Source organism: Aedes aegypti, chromosome 2, assembly GCF_002204515.2.
Source record: "Aedes aegypti strain LVP_AGWG chromosome 2, AaegL5.0 Primary Assembly, whole genome shotgun sequence".
Taxonomy (NCBI): Eukaryota; Metazoa; Arthropoda; class Insecta; order Diptera; family Culicidae; genus Aedes; species Aedes aegypti.
In genome coordinates this window covers 199,867,260-199,889,752 of record NC_035108.1, presented here as the reverse complement: position 1 = coordinate 199,889,752, position 22,493 = coordinate 199,867,260, and the positions used below count along the sequence as shown (strand labels likewise).

At 35.9% G+C, this 22,493-nt stretch overlaps 1 protein-coding gene and 1 long non-coding RNA gene across 8 annotated transcripts in view; both read right to left on the bottom strand.

The window, feature by feature from the left end:
- The window catches only part of LOC5577472 (mediator of RNA polymerase II transcription subunit 2), a 131,805-nt gene that overhangs the window by 14,261 nt on the left and 95,051 nt on the right, over window positions 1–22,493 (bottom strand). For 4 of the 6 annotated variants that reach the window (XM_021843691.1, XM_021843693.1, XM_021843694.1 and 1 more), the window contains one exon: window positions 11,305–11,906. In XM_021843691.1, the coding sequence (XP_021699383.1) occupies window positions 11,310–11,906 (597 nt within the window). In that variant the 3' untranslated portion in view covers window positions 11,305–11,309. Of the gene's footprint in view, window positions 1–7,144; window positions 7,188–11,304; window positions 11,907–22,493 lie in introns of those variants that run through there. The other 2 variants (XR_002500252.1, XM_021843692.1) reach the window with 2 other exon arrangements.
- LOC110676306 lies at window positions 21,333–22,485 on the bottom strand. Of its 2 annotated transcripts, none has more exons than XR_002500253.1 (3): window positions 22,264–22,485; window positions 22,088–22,198; window positions 21,333–22,031 (listed from the first exon to the last, which is right to left on the bottom strand). It is a non-coding gene; the product is annotated as an uncharacterized LOC110676306 (long non-coding RNA). The 2 variants fall into 2 exon arrangements; XR_002500254.1 differs by having other exon boundaries at window positions 21,333–22,028.

Genomic DNA, 22,493 nt, shown 5'->3' with positions numbered 1-22,493 from the left:
GTAAGGACGCCTTCACCGCTCACTGAATTATTTTGAAAAATCTGAACAAATTTTCGCAATTAAATTCACCAGCATGTATTAGTATACCATAATGGATTGTATCAGAATGAAGTTCATATGATTTTATATTATCTAAAATTTAGAAAAATATAATTTTTGGCTGTTTCAGGCGGTAAACATGAATTTAACAATGATTTTATTATGGCAGATCGAAAATTGCTTCTTAGCTGCCACAGTTTAATATGTAGTCGTACTATGGTACAAAGAATACAACCAGCTAATGAAAGTAAATCAATTCCAACTAGTGCTGTATATAGGGCCTCATACTTATGATGAGCGGTGAATGGCGCCCTAAACCTGTACCATTGGCGTACATGTAATTCGGTACCGTTATACAATTTTCACATTTCAACTTTTTTCCTACACAAACAAATGTTTTATCTTGCGTCTAGCTCAAAAAGTTGTGAAATATATCGAACAGCCGATTTTTAGCATTTAGCATGTTGAATGAGCGGTGAATGGCGTCCTTACGGTATTCAGGTAAAAATCATTACAATCTTCTATTACCACGATTAATGCGTTATATGTTTAGGTAAAGTAAATTGAAAACGTGTTTTTTTCATATCTTCTTCTTCTTCTTCTTAGCATTAACGTCCTCACTGGGACAGAGCTTGCTTCTCAGCTTAGTGTTCTCATGAGCACTTTCACAGTTATTAGCTGAGAGCTTTCTTTGCCAAAGTTGCCATTTTCGCATTCGTATATCGTGTGGCAGGTACGATGATACAGTATGCCCAGGGGAATCAAGGAAATTTCCATTACGAAAAGATCCTGGACCGACCGGGAATCGAACCCAGACAACTTCAGCATGACTTGTACCCGGGGACTCTAACCACTCGGCTAAGGAAGCCCCCTTTTTTCTCATATAAGCAGGTGAAATCAACTCACCTGTAAAAAATCTGAACTGCTACGGCAAATTATATGTAATATGTTGTTAACAAAATGTGAATTTAACCTTAGATTTGTTTTACCAAATTAGGATGATAGTGTTGTCTAACACAGAACACCTAGATATACTAATAAAGAAACCTAGATGATACTAATAAAGAAATTAAAAAAAAAGAAAAAAAATCATTCCGGCGACGCACACACTGAACTCGCTTGCTTGGGCTCTCGAAAGCTGCCACTGCACTAACCACTAACATGGCGATTTTTTTGGACTGCAGCGGGAATCGAACCTTCACTCCATGAATCAACCTTGCTTAATCTTTGGTAACTGAAGAGTATTTCTATCTTGATGATCATTATATTTTCGTATTCTGCTCAAAATTTGATGTTTTTGAACTTTTTTTTAGTTATCCTCAAACGGTGTTGCCAGTCACAAGAACATCTGTGCTTCGGCCGAATGTATGGTATGCAACACTTCCCTAAACTCTAGTGAATATTCGGTATTGTCAATGTTGAGATCAATGGAAAAAAGTCCTAGCAATTCGGTTCAACATCACAGTTCTCAAGTTAACTGTGGGCTCATCAGTGACAATTGTAGTTGTCACTGTAGTGATGTTGCACACACAACAACAGCCAACATTACCCAGTCAACATTTTGGTTGGTATAACTTCTGTTATACATTTCATGTACAGCGACACATACTTTTTTATTCTTTGAGGCACATCGTCAGCAGATACCAAGTTTGGGTGGCAATTTTTGCTAAGTTATTTCGATTTTTTACGATACTTTCTGGATTGATATATGATCTGTCAGTTTATACAACTTAACGCGATTCTATGTTGCACTATTTACGATATGCTTTGTTGTCAACACAGATTGTCGTTTATGAATCGTAGTGGGGATTTATAAACAACTTATGTTGACATTGATAACGCTTGATTTGGCATCTTTTGCGAATCTGATTCTTGACGTACGAATATGTGATTTTGGTTACACATTCTTATACGATACGTGGTTCACTGGGTAGTTGTCAACAAGCAAGATGGCCACTTATACAGTTCGTCCAATTCGCGCAGTGAATGTCAATATTACAATTTACCTTTAATTTCACTATGTAAATACCATTTAATGTAAATAAACAATTTTAACTTGTTCGTTGTAAGTCGTACGTAAACGCGTTTTGCTAGTATGCAACAGTTATATATAGTATAGTAAGCCATATAGTTAGCTCGTTTGATGACTACCAAGCAATGTTACCATCTGTTATCAGAAAATGAAAAAGTAAATGGCCATTTTGGAAAGTTTTCATTCCATGGTTCCGAAAATCTCGAATCAGTATTTTCGCACATGAACGTTGCATTTTTCAAAAACGTAATTATAACTCCAGTTATAGACTAGTTAACAGACATCCCCACTAGCCTGGGACACGGTTATATGAAAAATTTAGATTCTCGCTCCAGTCTACTTTTCGGATTGCATTTGGGTCCCATAACAACTGTGCAAAATTTCAGCTCGATCGGTGGAACTATATTTACACGCCAGCCGTTCAAAGTTTGTATGGGATTTACTATGGGAAATCATACTTTTGCAAAGAAAAATCGCATAAGTAAGTTTTCCCATAGTAAATCTCCCATACAAACTTTGAACGGCTGGCGCGTAAATATAGTTTCACCGATCGAGCTGAAATTTTGCACAGTTGTTATGGGACCTAAATGCAATTCGAAAAGTAGACTGGAGCAAGAATCTAAATTTTGTCCCACACTAGATCTATGATTTGAATCATGATTTGTTTTGTGCCAGTATTGTTCTGCATATATAGTTGTGGTATAGACAGTGATTCTTAAAAAGTGTTCAAATTAATCCTACGCAAATTTGCGTAACAGGGACCTTTTATCCAGAAAAAATAAATAACACTGTAAAATAGACTTAGACTTTTTGGTCAATGTTCTGGATGAGGTTTTAATTAACAAACGTAAATTTAAAACTAGCTTTAAACTCTCAATAATAAAGCTTGTATTCAAAATACTTTTGTATGTGTGTTAGAATTATTCGTCAAATTGAATGAATTTTCATATATTGTTTCTTTTGTCTGTTAACTGTTCATAAAATAAGAAATAAATTTCTTTCCGTGTATCCTACAACATACAGTTGTGTTCAGAATAATAGTAGTGAAAGCCGATTTTCATACAACATGCTCAACCTTGGCATGCTGTAACTTTGTTTCTTTATAAGCAATCGGCATGAAATTTTGGCAGTGAACTACAAATATACACAATTTCATTATCACAAAACTTGAAAAAATTCACACTACCGGCTACAAAGGTAGCACAGTAGTTTTTCTTTTGTAAATTTTTGTTCAGCAACAATTTATAAAAAAATTGGCTTGTTTATACATTTATAGCTTGGGAGGAAATGGTTGAAACGATGAATAAAGAAAAATTCAAAAACTCAAAATACAGCAGATATTTAAATTATTAAAACTACTATTATTTTGAGCAATTTCACTTGGAGCTTAACTTTTTAGCCGGTAGTGTGAAATTTTTCAAGTTTTGTGATAATGAAACTGAGTATATTTGTAGTTCACTGCCAAAATTTCATGCCGATTGCTTATAAGGAAACAAAGTTACAGCATGCCAAATTTGAGCATTTTGTATGAAAATCGGCTTTCACTACTATTATTCTGAACACAACTGTAGGATCTACAAAGCTTTCATTCAATGTTTACAAGTGCTGCCATCTCGTTGTCAAAAAAAAGCTTGATTTAGATACTTCGACATGATATGAAATCAAAAGCCCGCGCGTGTTATACAAATTGCATATTGATTGGTGAATTGACCTAATCATGTTAATTTTCTTTCTGCACAATTTCCACTCCTGTGGAAAATTCCATCCTTTTTCCAAATTTCCAATCAGAAAAAGCTTCTTAAAAATTGTACAGCTTGCAGACAAATTGCGTCGTAGCTTTTAGGTCTAAACCAATTTGTATCGCGAGCGTCGTTTCATTTAAAGTGGAGTGCTCGAATTGACAAGTCGATATTTTGTCGGAGTGATTCTAAAAGAAAATTCAAATTGTAAAGGTGTATTAGCTTCAAACTGAAATCGAAGTAATTTCCGGGTAAGTTATTTAAATCAGTGAATGTATAAATTAATAACATTCAATTACAGGTTTTTATAAGTTGTTAAGTACTTAGAACCGTGTGACAACCACGTGTGCATTAATAGTGAATTCGTTCAGGTAAGCCATTACTATTTCGACCTTAAGTGAAGCAATAAGTGAAATTCCAACGTTGAATAGGCTTTGCCCATCCAACGTGGGCGGTTCGTCCGGAGTAGGACCACATTTTTCCAGGACGAAGTGGAATCAAGCCTTGACCAGAACTGTCAGTCCACGTGGTTCGAGTTGGCCGACCGAATTAGACTCTGCGGTGCCTTAGTGATCAACCGTTGGCGCGCAGAAAAGCTAGGCTTTCGCATTGAGCGGAAACACTGTAGCACTGGTGTAAAAGTGTATAATCCGAATCGGGCTCGCAATACTGCTCGAATTAAGATCCGTTTCGTCAAGTGGGACGATATCGAGCCTCGTCCACGTGCTCGTCACTCCACTAGACAGGGACGCATCTACCCTGAATTTATCGTCACCCACGGATCGTGCTAGTGTTTGCTCTACGTCCGTCAAAGGTAAGCTCACCACCCACAATCAAACCACCTCTCGAACATCGACTGGATTTCAAAGCTTGGCAACGAAACCGCTGTAAGTAATCGCCCAAGGACAGCGTGGGAGCCGCAACGTTTCCGGCTTAAGGTCAGACTAGATTATTTGCCTAAGAAGAAAGAAATACTATTTTTAGTAAAAGGTCCAAACATAAGCCAATACAATTAGCCGTGACGTCACAAAATGAAGAGTAGGGTTTTCTTGAACTGAATCGATTCAAATAATAAACTGGTTCATCTTATCTGTGAAGCTTATAACAAACCTGATCAGTAAAATTTTAAATACGAAGCTTGATGAGAAATAAATGTTACTTCGAATTCAGTTCTCCCTCCACTAGTTCGTGACGTCATTTAAGGTGAAACTTTCGCAAATTGGTTGGTCTAGTTAGCGAAGACACAACTCGACTGCTCGACTGTACGATTTAATTAGCTATCCAATTTTTGTCGGATTTACTTTCCGTTAGTAAATTTTGCTTCATTGGTTGGGTCAATTTGTACACAATTCGGTCCGTTATTAACTGTTGGCCTGCTCTGAGATAGCGGTCTCATGCCGGGATCTAAATCCGAGTTAACGATCCTTCAATTAGAAGGTGGCGCATAAGCCGTTAGCGTTACGATACAGAAAGGATTGTTACATGTGTATAACTAAAGCTCAAAAAACGGAACGCGGTTTGACTTTTTTAACAATAATTTCACTGTTAGTAGCAGACCTCCTACCTTCTAAAATAAGCTTCTTGTTACAAGTAATCTAAATGTCTAATGCGATGAAACCTGTTCACAGTTACAAAAAAAAAAAAACGATTTTGAAACTTATAAGTAGAAGCAATAATTTGATACGCTAGAGTACCGATGCATGGTCAAAATCAATATCATTCAACCAGCTTAGTGGCCGAACATGATTAAGGAGCGCGCTTTTGAGAGTTTAATGGTGACAAACTGTTCTCTCCAAAAGGTATAAATAGCAGTATCTTTTTCTAAAAAGGCTCTATGCAAAATGGTAAAGAATGATGATTGTATAAAATACAACTACTTCATTATTTCTCAATAGTAGTGGAGTAGAACGACATGCACTAAACAAAGGGCACGGGCTGGGAGGGGGAAACCAATACAAAATTTTTGCACGTCAAGGTGAGCCGAGATATTACTGTCACGAACTGTCACTGTGAGCCCAGATCTTAAAGAGTGGACAAACATGATAAAAGTGCTTAATTCATCAAAACATATTTTTGTGTTTCATCAAAGTTGACAACAATCGGTTGAAAATCAATTCCTACACATGCTATGATAGCACCTTTTTATTTTTATTCAATATAAAGTATTGAAACACGCATATTTTTACTCTTTTCCAATAAAAACGAAAATAAAATGCACAGAAAGATCAAAGGGGCACATCAAAAGAAAACCAGTGATTTTCCTCAAGCCTGCCTTGATTGTCGTTGGTGAGCTGGAACTATCTTGCAGTTTGGAATAGTGTTGTTTTATATTTCGTGTGTAATATCTGTGCCTCCCTCCCAAGGGTATACCACAAAAGATCAAAGAAAACTGGTCGCAGTGGTTCATCCCGAACAGCAAAAAAAAAGTTTCCTGTAGAGTTTAAGGCATTAGGCATTGTTTTTTTTTTCTATTCAAATAGGCGTTCATTTGGGAGGACTCGACTGTATTGAATTAAAGAATTTGATTTGATTTGGATAGGACATAGGACATGAGCAGACAAATCACGTTTTTATCTGCTTACACTGATGCGCTGCACAGTCCTCTAACGATACACACCGACATGTTTGTTCAAAGCTTTTTGAAAACTTTTTTACAACGCTTCGAACATCTCATGTCAGTGTAACTATTGTCGGCAGCCTTGTTTACTTTGGAAGCTTTCTTATAAGAAATGCAGGTGAATCTGCTCGGCAGCTCCAAATTTGTTTGTCCAGTGTCGGAAATCGCGTCAGCGGAAAGCTGACAGAACAAAGAATTATCTGAATGTTTTCATTAGTGTGTTCTGATAGAAATATACTGGGAATTTAGCGTTTCAATTTTGATTGCCGATAATATTCGAATGGTGCCAAAACCGTTAATTAACCTATATGTGTTTACATCATATGGTCGGCGTTAAGTCAGAGTGGACCAAGCGACATTTTTCACATTTTGAAAAAAAGTCTTACGCTTTGTACTTGAAGTCTTACGCTTTGTAATTTTTTAACTCGTTATTCGCCATTGGCGCACCGCAGTTTCAATGCGAAGTAGGCCGTCATTGAAATATATACACTTTGTTGATGATTGATGCTGAATCATGTTCCAATTTCGAATTAAAGAAAGCTAGGTTTTTTTATTTGGTTTAATTCGTATTTATTTCATGTTTGATTTGGGGGTACAATTATTCTTACAGCTAAATTGGTCGGCCAGGGGCCTTTCAAGCTTGGACTCGACTGGAGTCACTGTCGACCACAAATTTCGCTCGACTTGGCTCTGTCACTCGAGTTTATCGACAGTTGTCACTCTTTGTGTCTGGATTACCATGGGAGTCGACGGGTGACATCTGAAATATGCATGCTTACTTTGATTGACAATGACTATTGACGAGTCACGTGAATTTGCTCGAATTACAAAATAGACCTCTAAATTTGGTTACTCTAATTTGACAATTTGGCTCTGATTTGATTTAAAGAAAGCTAATACCAACTAGCGATATATCTGAAAAAGTATCAGCATTCTTTCTGCATATGGGATGGTACACAAATTATGTCACGCTAAATTTCAACTTTTTCGACCCCCTCCCCCCCCCCTTTGTCACACTTTTTGTATGAGTCCTCCGAAAATTTTGTAAGGCTTGTCACGCTTGGCTCGACCCTCTCCCCCCCTTGGAGCGTGACCTAATTTGTGCATGATCCCTATAAGCACATATGGTCGGCGTTAAGTCAGAGTGGACCAAGTGACATTTTTCATATTTTGAGAAAAATGGGTTTAAAGTCTAACGCTCTGTAATTTTTGAACTCGTTTAAATTTCGGTTCAATATTTTTACACGTCTATATGTTACTTTCAAACAATATAATGTGAAGTGATAATCATGAAAAATCATAATCCAAACCTCTAATAGAACGATTTTTTGATGGACTATGTGTACTTGGTCCACTCTGACTGAACCAAAGACCACCGTTCAGTGAGCTGGTTCACTCTGACTGACCAATTTCTTGAAAAATAACAATCATTTATTGCTTGCATGGTCAAATTGGGTGCATATCTCTAAGATAAACAGATTATCAAGACCTGTTGAAGGGTCGTAAATTCTTAAACAACTCATATAGTAAATACCAAAATCCGTGGCATTACGATAGCTTGAAAATGAATGTTTCGCAGGGTCAGAGCGTTGAAGACCAGAAATATTCAAATATGCGTTCAGTCAGAGTGGACCAAGTGAAAATCTTGAGTACCGACCAAAATATGTTGGTCCAATAAGCGGATCGTAGGACATGCCATACATATACCATAGAACTACCGTAAACTTCTATCGGACCCTGAAATTGACTCAAAAAATGCAGTAATCAATCATTTTATTGCTTTTCAACACTTGGTCCGCTCTGTCTGCACAGAATTTGTTGCAATTTCTGACCACCCATCCGAATATGGTAAATGGTCAAAAATAAAAATCAAATGCATCGAATCATGTAATATTTATGAATTTCTATTGATGGATAAGTAGAAGAATGATTCGATGTCGAAAAATCTGACAAATCTCCTGAAATGTCTTTCATTTCCTCGCATTCCTAAGCGCGCTGATCATTTTCGCTGTTATAGTAATAAGCACTTGGTCCATTCTGACTGCACACTTTTATCGATTTTTGTTGATCATCCAAAGTAAATTTATTACATATCTCTCGCAGTTTACAGCATTCTTCAAATCTGATCAAAGTGTAACGGAGATAAAGTAATTTTGCATCTAATGAGAGAATAATTCAATTTTCTCAAGTTTTGTACTTGGTCCCCTCTGACTTAACGGCGACCATATAGTGATACTTTTTCTTATCAATATCAACATTAGGACATTTTATCACTTTGAAATTTCAAGCTGCAATATCAACGTGGCTACCAAAATGAATGACGGGATACTTATCCTTAAATTCTGAAATCATCATCAGAAAGCTAAGAAAAAAACTGAATAAGATAGGCTACAAAAATTGAATAAGATAGGCTACAAAAGAGCAATGGCATTTACTGCCCATAACATAAACATTTCTTGACATGTAGATTACATGAACTGATAAAGATCAATGGAGTACTGATTTTATCGAAATTTATTCGACATTATTTGGATTCCTGGGGATAACAGAACAAAAAGTTGTAAAATAGTGATCAATTTGCCCCCGGATTACGGTACTTTATGTAAGGTACCATGGGGTACGTGGATACAGAAAAATCAATAGTCAACTTCATTGTTATGTACAGCTAACGTGAATAATGTAATTCAAACTTTTTTCTGTGGATAACAAATTAGGGACTAATATACTTCAAATCGTCATTTATTTCGATTTTTCTGATTGTTATGTTTTGAGAATTAGGGACTCAAAAATTTGCGCCAAATGATTCACTTGCCCCTCCATGGTGGGATAAGTTGATCACCAATAGAAAAATCTATTCTCAAGACAAATGTGGTGTCATTATGTATTGTAATAATGATATTACTCTCGTTCTTGCTAGTATTGTTACATTTTAATACTTTAAAATTAAAAAAGAAAATATATTAAAAAATATGTATACATTAGCTCACACTAATTCGAATAAAAAAAAGCATTGTAACCAGAATAATTTGGAAAAAAATCATCCATTCATACTCATAAGTTCTACAGAAGTATTGTTGGAATATTCCTAACGATGATTTCGAAAAACACTCGCGGTTCAAAAATATAAGTTACATTTACTTTTGAATAACAAACTGAAATCCTCTTATTCTATTTTATGAATATATTTGTATCATCTGTCTAGAACAATTAATATGGGTAAATAAGTTACGACGATATGCTTTCAATTGTAAAATTGGTATATTTTGCTTGTTTGTAACTCAGCTTAGATAATTCACGAAAAGTTTCATGTTAATTTTGAAATTATTATTCTTCTATATTTGTTTATACCAGAAAGGTTAAAAAGACTTTTAGGTGGATTAATTAAAATTTTATATGATAAATTTGAAAAATTTAAGCTAACTCAGCTTAGATAATTCACGAAAAGTTTCATGTTAATTTTGAAATTATTATTCTTCTATATTTGCTTATACCAGAAAGGTTAAAAAGACTTTTAGGTGGATTAATTAAAATTTTATATGATAAATTTGAAAAATTTAAGCTAGGAACGAAAAAACGTTAAAGAAAAACAAATTTGCACATATTAAAACTTATTAAAATTCGCGTAAGCAGTATGCCAAAAAAATGATAATAATACTTGATCCACTTACCCCACCCCATTTAAAAGTAGGGGTTAGTGTACCATCTACAATATATCTGTATTTATTTTTAGAAATCACATATTTTTCATTGTGATTCATTAAATTAAAATTGAAATGCTCACCATGAGTCGAAAAAATAATAGAATTCGATTTTAGACAGAGATACAATAGATTTTTGATTGATGGAAAACAATTTTCAAATTAATTATTTTTTTGCAGCTAACAAATTTGCTTGTGTTAGTGTACGTGTAGTACCAGCTTTGCAATAATATCAGTGTGGGTGTAAGCATATAAACTAAAACAAAGCAATGGTGCGAAAACATTTAACATATTCAAGTATTTATGCTTAATATTGACGAATGATCCACTTACCCCACTGATAAACTTCCCCCACTGTACCTAGTTGCTCAGGTAGGTATAATGCAATTTGTGAAAAACTGGTAAAAGAAGTTCTTAGAAATGTTACATCTTTCACACATAGATAGCGATATGAATCGCTCAAAATCTAAAATCTACTCTTGGTAAGTGCAAGAATGATGTGTGAAAATTATTTTTATTTGCGCTAGTCGTGAAATGGAAGTATGGTAAAGTCGTGCCCATATTTTCTGGGACATCCTATAATAATCATCTTTTAAATGACTGTTTTCTGTTAAATTTTCCACTAGCCTTTTGCAGAAATAAATGAAAACCAAACCTAGTACTGATATGCTTATTTCGATCTCAACTAGTATACGACACTAAAGATGGCCTTACAGTTGAGGTCGTTATACGCGTATCTGTCAAAGGATACAAAATCTAATGCAAATTTGGTTTACATTTGCTTGTAGGTATTTCATTGAACAGTCCGAATATTTATTATCATTTTGAAAAACAAAAATGTAGGAGCATACGTCATGTAAAATTTATCTAAAAATTTAATCGAGTCAATATTCAGAAAAGCCTGAAGATTTGATCTTAGTTTTGAAATGTTGCAGCTTTAAAATAATACATCAGAACTATTTGAGTACATCCCGAATAAACACTATGTTTCAGAGAATTGTATCAACAGATATTTTCAAGATTTAAACAGAGAGTATAAAAGCAACCAAATATTTAGCGATCAAAAGCAATTTTCCGAGGAATCAGATGACGTGATTGCCATCTGTAAATTTAATTCCTCTAAAAAATCAATCGTCAATCGACAGGCAAATCACAACTGACGATGATGTAATTACGTACCTTTTTCATGCTATCGAATTGCCATTCGTTTCCGGTTCGTTAATTTCCCCGGCAGAAGCATAATCTCGACCGGAATTGGATGGACCAACATCATCCCCCGGCGATGACGGCCTTATCTGTTGCTTCGTTGGTCCGATGATCTCACAGTCGCCATTACTCTTCCTACATTGGATTCCACCAGCAGCAGCGTGGGATGAAACTGTGGGATTTCTATGAACGTTTCCTCCCACCGGATGTGGCAACTCGTGGGACGCGTCGTCTAGTAAATATTGATCATTTTTATTGTTACCATTGTCATCCTCATTTTCATCACCATCACGCACATTGGCAACGTTTACTCCCCGGAGATGGCGCTGCTGATTGGCATAGCTGCTGGAGGATTCGTTACTGGTGACTTGGGAATGCACAGTGGAGCCAACAACGTCTTGTTCCTCCTCGTCATCATGGTGACAGACGTCTATCATTTCGTGCTGTCGTTGGCTCTGAATGTTGCCGCCGGAACAGTAATACGATTGATTTACGGCGAAATTGTCCTCCGTGTCGTATGATTTATCCGAATATTCCGAGTACGAATCGAAATCATCACAGTCGAAGTATTGGCTCTGCGGGGAATAAATGTAATCATAGAAGACATTCATTAGCATAAGCATCGAGACATCTGGAGGTTGAATCGTTTGAATTGGGGTGGAATAGAGAGGTGAATTAGTTTAGAAATATTGAATTACTTGGATGCAATGGATCTGTCAATCGTTATAAAGGTAAACCAGCTTACAGAATAACCCACGATGGCTGATTTGAACTTGATTTTGTTTCTCGTTTCCTTCAAGTGAGCTTCGTATCATTAGCAAGGTCGTAACAAGGTTTTGCTATTGTCATCTAATAAATCTAACGTTGAGTATCATACAGGCGTATCTGCAGTGCTCGACTTCTCTTCGTCGATTTTCTCTTTCGCTTAGTACACGTAATTCAATCGATTTTCTTAGTATTTTTCGACGTTGCATTATCAAGTACAATAAGTTCTTCCTACTGAAATGAAAATAGCAGCCGAAAACAGTCACATGGCCATGTAAGTAGCTGAAGAGAAAATCGATGAAGAGAAATCGATCATTGCAGTTACGCCCTTATGATACTGAACGCGAGAAATCAAATTTAACGCTAAATTTAGAATAACACTTACAAAAACTAAACTTGGTGTTGAATCTGCTCGCATATCTGCACCGTTACTGTTTTTCTACGCATATATGTCACATGCTTCTTCTTCATTCTGGCGTTAAATCTTAACTGGAACAGAGTCTACTTCTTTACTTCCACAGTTATTACCTGAGAGCTTTTTTGCCAATTGACTATTTTTGCATGTGCATATTGTGTGGCAGGTGCGTAGATACTAGAGTGTCCATCCCGGGATTCGACGAATTTCGGGATTTCCCGTTTCCCGGGAAATAAGAACTGACGTCCCGGGAATCCCGGGATTCCCGAAATGAATATAAACGTTGATATTATCCGTTTAAGTTAAATGCAAAACAATGGCATTTTTCTTCACACTCAAGCTTTCTTCTTCTTTCTGGCGTTACGTCCCCACTGGGACAGAGCCTGTTTCTCAGCTTAGTGTTATTACGAGCATTTCCACAGTTATTAACTGAGAGCTTACTATGCCAATGACCATTTTTGCATGTATATATCGTGTGGCAGGTACGAAGATACTCTATGCCCTGGGAAGTCGAGAAAATTTCCAACCCGAAAAGATCCTCGACCGGTGGAATTCGAACCCACGACCCTCAGCTTGGTCTTGCTGATTAGCTGCGCGTTTACCGCTATGGCTATCTGGGCCCTTAACACTCAAGCTTTATTCGATTAAATAGAAAAACACCATACATTGAATTGAATAAATTGAATATTAAGGTGAAGATGCATCGAAGTCAAACCTTGAATTTTCAAGAGCACACATCTAGGCAATCAGACTACCGTCTGTGCTGAAACCACCACTCGCTGGTGGTGACCAACCGATCGAATTTTCAGCGCGATTGGTTTTCTGGTTATCCAGTTTTGTGCTGAAGATTTTAGGTCCGGCTCCGATACATCATCACCTTAATATCATGAAGAGACCAAATTAACGAATAAGGCAAACATATTTGTCTAGTCTTCTATATAAATAAAAATGGAATGATGTTTGTATGTCACGAAATGGCTTACGAACGGGTCAACGGATTAAATAATCTTATCTCCGTTTTGTTCTTCAAGGGTTCCGACGTGTTTGTGTATATAAAAACCCCAGGATATTCATAGGGGAATTCGGAAAAACGAGCGTGGACGGAACTGTCATTTTGTATAGGATAATCCTGAGAGAGACTCGCGAAGAGGAAAAATATCAACGTCATATGCAGCCCAGATTCCCCTCTCACGAAACGTCAAATGCAGCCCACCGTTTTTATGGCTGAAAAAGTGCAAAGTATCGTGTTCAAAGTAAAATGTTATTAAAAACCTCAGTCGGCGGAGCAGTTTTTATCAAAGTTGCTGATACATCTAAGCAGAAGATTAATTATTTCTACTGTCTGCTACGTTTGCTGGCATGAAATTTCACTCAAACGTCTATTTATGATTCGATGTGATGCAAACTCAATCATTTTTTGCTGAGAGGTTCATGTGAGGGTTTGAACGGCTTGCGCATAATTGGTATAAACACGAAGGGGAATTAGAAAAAAACTCAGCAATCACAGAAAAAGAAGACCGTCTTCGCGAGTCTCGTCTCAGGGATAATCCATAGCTTTTTTCAACAGCCTACTTGATGGCTAGACGAGGCTTACCGGGACCACTAGTTGTAAATATTTGTATATCTTTTCAATAAAGCCGTTTCGATAAGTGTAGACTAAGAAAGCTCATGTGAAGGTACACATTGACATCTGACAATAGTATTCCGTTATTAACATTAAGCATGCTCTACTAAATTTTCTACAATGATCTTAAAACTTATGTTCAATTCTTCAAAGTTTTGATGATTTTTTTTTGTGTTTTTGAAATTGTTTAACATTATGACTCAAATGTTCACCATATTTTCATTTAAATTATAGCAAATTGATAGAAACCAGCAGCAAAGTCGTTATAAGGCAGAGTTAGCTTTTACATTTGTTCAGAATAATTAAATGCATATAAAAAATACAATATGTAATTAACTATGTACTTATCTCGGAAACTTTATTTTTTTCCTCATATTTCATTTTGAAAACATTGAATTGATGGAATTGTACTTTCATTTTGACAGAAATACAGGTTTTATTGAAAATCTGAAAAATCCCGGGATCCCGGGATTTCCCGGGACAAGCATCAATTTTTGTCCCGAATCCCGGGACAAGCAAAAGGGCCGGGAAATGGACACTCTAGTAGATACTCTATGCCCAAGGAAGTCGAAAAAATATCCTGTATTAAAAGAACCTTCGACCGGTGGAATCGAACCCACGACCCTCAGCTTGGACTTGCTGAATCGCTGAAAGTGGTAGGTACATGTAATATGCTTCTTCATTATTACACTTTTTATATTAAATTTAGGGGTATTCTAGTGTTTTATTTATTTTTTTTGCAAATGTAAAGTGTAAAAGTTCAATTTGTAGTTTTACTTCATTATAACAAAATCTAGAATCGTTCTCAGAATCTATAAATCTTATTATTCATTCTATCTCAAAGTTTCCGAACAACTGGAGTGAGGATTTCAGCAAGGAATCCAAAATGCCCAAGCTTCTATTCAAATGTTAATAACTCCAATAATTAATGGGCGGAAAACTTTATTCATGTGTACCTGCTGTCTGTCGGTCGGCTTGCTTGTGCACGAGTGAATGACGTGATGCTTCTAGGCACATCTGACTGATTTGGAATGAACTGTCGGCTGTCAGTCGAAATATAACTGACGACTAACTTCAGTGTCGGGTTGGAATTTTGCTGTATTCTCGCATCACAACCAGTCACAAACCTCATTGGAAAATCTGCTTGCGGAGGCCATTCGTGTGAATTGAACAATGGTTGGAATTTAATAATGAATTTTCAGAATGATGGAAATTCAAGCACCATAAATTCTGCATAATAAACAAAAATGAACAGCTCTGAAGAGACACTGTTGGTTGATATGCATATGGTTCAGAAAGTACTCATCATATTTTGAAATGTTATTGTCTACACAGGAGAACCTTCCGTATGCTAGATTTAATCACAACAGCCGTAAATTTTGAATTTTGTATCGTTTGACCAAAGTTCAAGATGTTTATAATGGGTGTGCATTGAAGAGTAAAGTGGGGCAAAACCTTCTTATCAAGCAGCTAGCTCAATTCAAAGCAAACATTTTAAATGTTATAGAGTTTCGATTGCTGGAGTGTAAGGTGTAATAAACAAATATTCAACATTTCGGCTACAACTGAAATTTGTTTACCCATTTTTAGTTATAATAGTTTTATATTGTCTTGAACGAACTTATGATCCACTGGTGGGGCAAGAGTTTGAATCTAGTGTAGGGCAAAAGTTGCTGACTGAAACACAAACTAATGATACTTTTATGAGAGAATTACTTCTTACCATACACTAATATATAGAGTTAAATGCACTTCTTTTTCTTGGTATTATGTGCTCACTGGGATTGAGTCTGCATCTCAGCTTAGTGTTCAATAAGCACTTCCACAGTTATTGACTGAGAGTTTTCTTTGCCAAAGTTACCATTTTCGCTTACGTATATCGTGTGGCAATTACGATGAAACTCTATGCCCAGGGAAGTCAAGGAAATTTAATAAACGAATAAATTCTGAACAGATCGGGAATCGAACCCAGACACCTTCAGCATGGCTTTGCTCTGTAGCCGCGGACTCTAACCTTCGGCTAAGGAAGGCAGCTAGAGTTTAATGCACATTAATTTTTAATCAGAATTTTACCCAAAACAGGGTTAATTGTAGTGTACCGTAAAACGAGGTAACTTTAAAAGCTTTAAAAGCTGGAATCTGATTCCAGCTTTTTACGCTTGCTTGCTATAAACTTTGATTCACCCCCTTCTGATATGTTTTGCCAACACTATAATTTTTATGGCTGAGTTATAGTAGGCTTTGCGAGTAATCATTAAGTTTATGTTGAAAAGGTAACATCATTTTTTTCATGTTGTTGTTAGCTTGATTTGCGAGAAAATCTAAAATTATTTCTATACAGCTTTTTACGCTAGCTATAAAACTGCAGAGGGTGATTCGACTTTGGCACTTATTGTCTGCAGATTTTATAATTTGATCTTAGTAGGCAATGATCTCAGATTGTTTATTGAAATGTCAAAAATTTTCACTGTATTTATTATCTGCCACCATTTCTACCAGCTAGCAGCTTATTAAAAATTTATTAGTAAATAATTCTTATTAAATCGTTTTAGGTATTGTAGGACCAAAAATCTATAATTGGGAAAATATGCTACACCGAACCAATGGAAATTGGAACAAAATTGAAAGAAATAAGGTTGGTTGTAGAAGCTTAAATGAATAAGGGCTCATTCACAAATTTCATAACGCTGGTGGGGGTGGGTGAGTGTCCTTGCGATGTTACGGCTCGTATAAAAACAGAAAAATATCAATACAAAAAGCGTAACAAGGGGTGGGTGTCCAAAATGGCAAATTTTATCGTTATGAAATATATGAACAAGCCCTAAAATGGTATGGACAATGGATAAAATGGTATGGATCCATAGAGAAATCATTTTCATATTTATTTTAACTTCACAACACTGTTGGTAATGCCAGTTATTCTCTCCAACAACAATCCGAACCATTAACTCTGCCACTTATGTTTTTCAACCTGAAATAATCAAAGCATTAGAATGAAATAGAAAATTTAAAGTTCATAGATATTCAATTGCTAAAATCGGAACTGCAAATTTTTGACATTGCTTCATTGTAAACAGAAAAATTTAAACTTTAAAAAAGCTTACTTAGATCCAACCATAAAAATTATAGCGTTGGCAATAAATGTCAGAAAGGGGGCGATTCAAAGTTTATAGTAGAGTAAGGTGGGGCAAAAGTTCGACCTTAGTGGTATAATCAAAGTTTCCAGGAAAACAATAGAAGTTAAAACAAAACAAATACCATACAGTGAACCTTCAACATATTGGCTATAATTTTGCTGAACAAACTTGTGTCAAAATATTTACCCATTTTTAGTTATAACAGTTTAAAAATTGATTGTCTTATTCGAACTTTTGCCCCACCGGTGGGGCAAGAGTTCGAATCTAGTGTGGGGCAAAAGTTCGCTGACTAAAACACAAAATATCGATCCTTTATTGACAGGCATACTTTACACCAGCCGTAAACTTAAGTTTGACGAAAAATACACACTAAATTTTCATCAAAAAATTGCCCAAAACCGGGTTATTTGTAATATACTCAAAAATAGCAGATTTTCGCATAATTAAGTGGAAATGTAAAATTTTGGTGACAATTTTCACACGATCAGACAAATTTAACTAATTTTGAAGATAATATGTGGATTTTAGGCAATTTGCAAATTTTTCCGTGATTTTATACATGGTTCGAACTTTTGCCCCACTATGGGCCAAAAATTGTTTTCAAGCATTTATGCAAAAACTAATACCTAATACTAAGCAACCTTATGATTGGCCTAGAAACGCCCTTACATAAAATATTGAAAAAGATTTTATCTTCAATTGGTTCCATGCAACGAAAGTTTGACCAAAAATTACAATATTCACGTCGAAAAACAACAAATAGCCATAACTTTTCCAAATCTCAACCGATTTTCATAAAATTTGGGGTGAAAGACTCTTACTTGAATAGGATTTGCACCAGCATAAAATTTATAAGTTTTGTTTTGAATTGAACAAGAAATCTTGAAAAGAAACTCTTACCCCACTCGATCTTTTGCCCCACTTTACTCTAAGCCAGCGTAAAAATCCTTATTACCTTATTACTACGCTAATAAAACGCAACGGTCGAGATGGTGAATAATGACCAACTGGACTTTGTCGTTTTCAGATAAATTATGAACAGTATGTAACTAAATTTTGCAGGATATCATGAGAGCGAGTCTAGGTGGTAAGAGCTCACGGTTTCGGAGAAAATCCTCGTAGTCCTGCTTTGCGAGCCAGTGCCCATCGTTTGAGTAAAGCTTTCAAGGCGGAAAATGATGAGAAAATCTCTGTCGGCAAGTGTTGAAAGTCCCGAGAACTTGCATTACCAAAGACAAGGCTGTGACCGACTATGCGTTGAAGCCCAGTGTGAAAACTGCTTGGAGATAAGACAAAAATCACACCACGGATCACCCGGCATCATCAAAGAAAGAGGGAATCCTACAGGATACATTCAGAGGTCACCCCTGGAGTTCCCGAAGATTATTCATGGTCGGTTGCCAACTCTCGCTTAATCTGGCTGTTTTAGAAATGTTAGAAAAACAAGTTTTGATTTTGATTTAGTTTCTTCGAAATACAAAAAGTTGAATTCCAAAACAAATGCAGTGACATCTCGATCAACAATTTGAAACATTGCCTACTGAGATCATGTCATAAAATGTGTGGGCAAGACAAGTCAAAATCGAATCACCCCTCGCAGTTTTATTGCCAGCGTAAAAAGCTGGATATTTCTGCATTCTGTTTTGAAATTTTTTCAATTTATATTTTTAAAACAAGTACTGGTATATCAGTTATTGATTTCAGTTGAAAAATTGCTTAACGATTCAATTTTAATGGACTTATAATTTTTCGGTCTATTTTCGGTTTTGGGGTAACTTTGATAATAGGTATGTAAACACATAAAAATCGACAACCAAACTACTGTTTGGGATCATTGCTATTGAAACTTGATTGGAGAATATTAATAGAGAACGTGGTTTAGATTTTGTTCATAAAATAACAGAATGTATACAAAATTCGCCTACGAAAGTGTTTAAAGTTCAAAAACATGACAAAAACTATTATAAGTCTTGGCATACATTACATTTACGTTTAAATATTGAATTCAACATAAATCAAACGTTTTTGGAATACAAACAATTAAATTTCGAACAAAACTGAATGAGTTACCTAGAGCAAATATGGTATTGCATACCTCTATGCGTTTAACATTATATGACAATATCTCACTTCGATTACAGTATATACCTAGTTTGTATATATGATTTTGAAAACAACACCAGATTTACGTTCTAGAATAACTAGGCTGTCAGGGATTAGCGAGTGACGAACCCTTTAAAATTTCATCAAATAATGATCGTAGAACAGATTGCTTGTAAGAGTTTCAAAAATGCTAAAATCTCATCTAATCAATCAATCATCTAAAATCAATCTCATTTTTAATATTCCAATATAAAGCTTCATATGTTATCGTTTTAAACAAAAATAGTTCTGACATAAAGTTTCATACTAACACTCTTTACTTTTGCATTCGTTTTGCTTAGCTTAGCTTAGCTTAGACTGACTACACATATCAATGGTTGCTATTCCGTGATTGACCGAAGTCAGTGAAGATGCACAAAGAATCAACAACAAAAGTTCGACTGGGATTGGCCATAATCTTCTTCAATGTACATAATTCAATGCTTCTATTTATACAGGGTCAATAACGGCGTCGGCCACGTCCTTGTAGTCAGGTGGAATTGGGGGAAGAAATGTTATTGTGTAACCTTTGCTATTCGGAGACCGTGTTTGGCTCTGCATCTCCACAAAGATTACTGGGAGGGATGGTTGTTAATAGGCAGGATCGTTGGGTCACAGGATTCACTTTGATAAGCGATTAGACCATGATAAACAATTATTTGTGAGATATAATCATGCTTTAAATATAATACATCAATTGATATGAAAAAATTTAAAGTAGAAGAAAAAAAATAATGTCGACGCTTGAAGTGACAAAGCTTATGAACAAATAGCTAAACACAACATTCCTACAGCTGTCAGGACGAAAGCATGTGTTACCATATATCACTGATATGAAAATAAACTTTTGCATTCGTTTTACTTAACCGATTAACAGATATTATGTTATTTCGTTCAGTACCCCCTACGATAGCAGTTTTTTTTTTCTCAAAGTGTGTCAGTGCCAGGCATTGCAGCTCTCTTTTGATTTTGAAGCACGATCAATGCAAGCGAAGAAAAACATCCCGTCTGTTGCGGTCTCTTCTCGACAATGTATAGCAAGTTGTAACAAGCCTGATAAATAGGAGCGGTGTACAAGAGCCCCAAAGAGAGAGCGATGATAAAACCCCATTTTTCTCGCTTGTTTTCCGTTGGAGTAATGTGTGTTTCTTTACTGGCATGATAAACAATCCCCGAACTCCCGATAGCAATAGTGCCCCTGATCTGATCAAAGTTGAAGCAATATACGATAAATAGTCTCTCAAAAAGTGCTGCATGTTTTTTTTTTATCTTTATTAACGAGATTTTTAGCCCTGGGTTAGTTCATCTCGGGACCAACGGCTTTACTTCCCTTCCGAAGGAAGACGTCATTGAAATTTTTAGTGACTATCTCGGGGATGGGATTCGATCCCAGGTCCTCGGCGTGAGAGGCGTGTGTTCTAACCACAACACCAGGTCCGTCCCCTAGTGCTGCATGTTATGATAGCTACAGAGAGCGATACGTGAGAAATTCTCTTAATTTTCTCAGGATTCAATCCCTGGTCCCTGCTCAAACAGTATTTCTTACTGCTAAGAAAACAATAATTTTCAGTGATACAAAAAACAGTTCCTTTCAGTACATTTTTTTACCAATATTGATCCCTTTTCGTTCCTTATTGGACCCGTGCCACAGTGCGTTGCTCCATAGACAAAAATAAAATTTCAAGTGATTCTATCTGGCGATAATAAATAACCACGAGTGTTTAAAGATAGCATATGATTAGAAGGCCGGCTCCAAAGGCACGTTCCCCACCAGTTGGGAGATTTGTGCCAAAAACTAAATTTTGTCGCATGTTTTCAGTATTCCTTTCAACCATCACGGAGAGTGTTGAAACCAATCTATTTAATCTATCTATGAGTTGAGTTGAGGAAATTTTACTGTTTCTAAGCGTACCAAGAATATTTTCAGGTGATTTTCCGCTCCACAGTGTAGTGTTCAAGCTTATTTTTAAACACAGTTCCCGATTTATCTAAAATGAATATCACGCGCTAACCATACTGTTCGACACAAAACTACTTTCAAGACTGAAGATCTTTTTCTCCTTCTCCATGACCGAAAACTCACACACGAATCGGTAACCGCTTTTTTTCTTTCTCGCCCTATCTGATCATTCTCTTCCATTCTCCTACCTGTTCGGAGCTTTCGTATACACGGAGAGGCGAAACTACCTAAAATTAACTCTTTTGTACTCATCTTGACAGCTAAGTGGAATGATTCAAAATTGAGTATTTTGCAAAGTATTCAATTTCGAGTCATTCCACGAAGAGGCCGTTTTAAGTAAAAACTAACTATTTCGGGAATAGCGATTTTTGGGGTAAAACTACTCAAAATGGGGTTCTTAGCAGTGGCAAAATTGTTCGAAATTTTGATCGCGATTTCTCTTGAACAACATACAGGCTGCATAAATTAACTTATGAATTATATTTTATTTTCCACTATTATTAACACATTCGGCTACATAATTAATTAACACATAGATATCTTAATGATCTTCAGAAAATCCGCAACCCGTGTTCCGTGACGAATGTGTGGGGTGTGATTAATCCTCCCGAGATTTCTCCTGCTCCTGTGATGCATCTGTTATGTGAGGCTGCCCTGCTAATATTTTAAATATTTAAGTCTTGTTTTCAATATAACATTGCACCGATTCTTACCTGTGGAATTCAAGTTTTACGGATTTGGAATTCCATTTGATTACGGGAATGATTTTCCGGTCCTCTTTCTGTTGGTGCATTTTTTCCAACGCTCGTGCACGTTGTATAGATCTGCAATAAAATAATGAAAGTTCATAGGAAAACGACTTCTATGTAATAACAACATGGAAACTTACCTGAATATTTCAATAAAATCTTCCTATCACCTATCCTAATGGAGTCGTTTTTATTTTTCATCCAAAATAGAGTGCGGTTTCAACACTTCGATTTGGGTACTTTAATAGGACAAAAAGTAAACAAAATAAATTATCGAAATCATAATTCTCAAATAACTCAAAAATAAGTTATATCGATAGTACTCTGAGAATAAGTTAAAACTACTTAAAACAGAGAACATAAAATTACT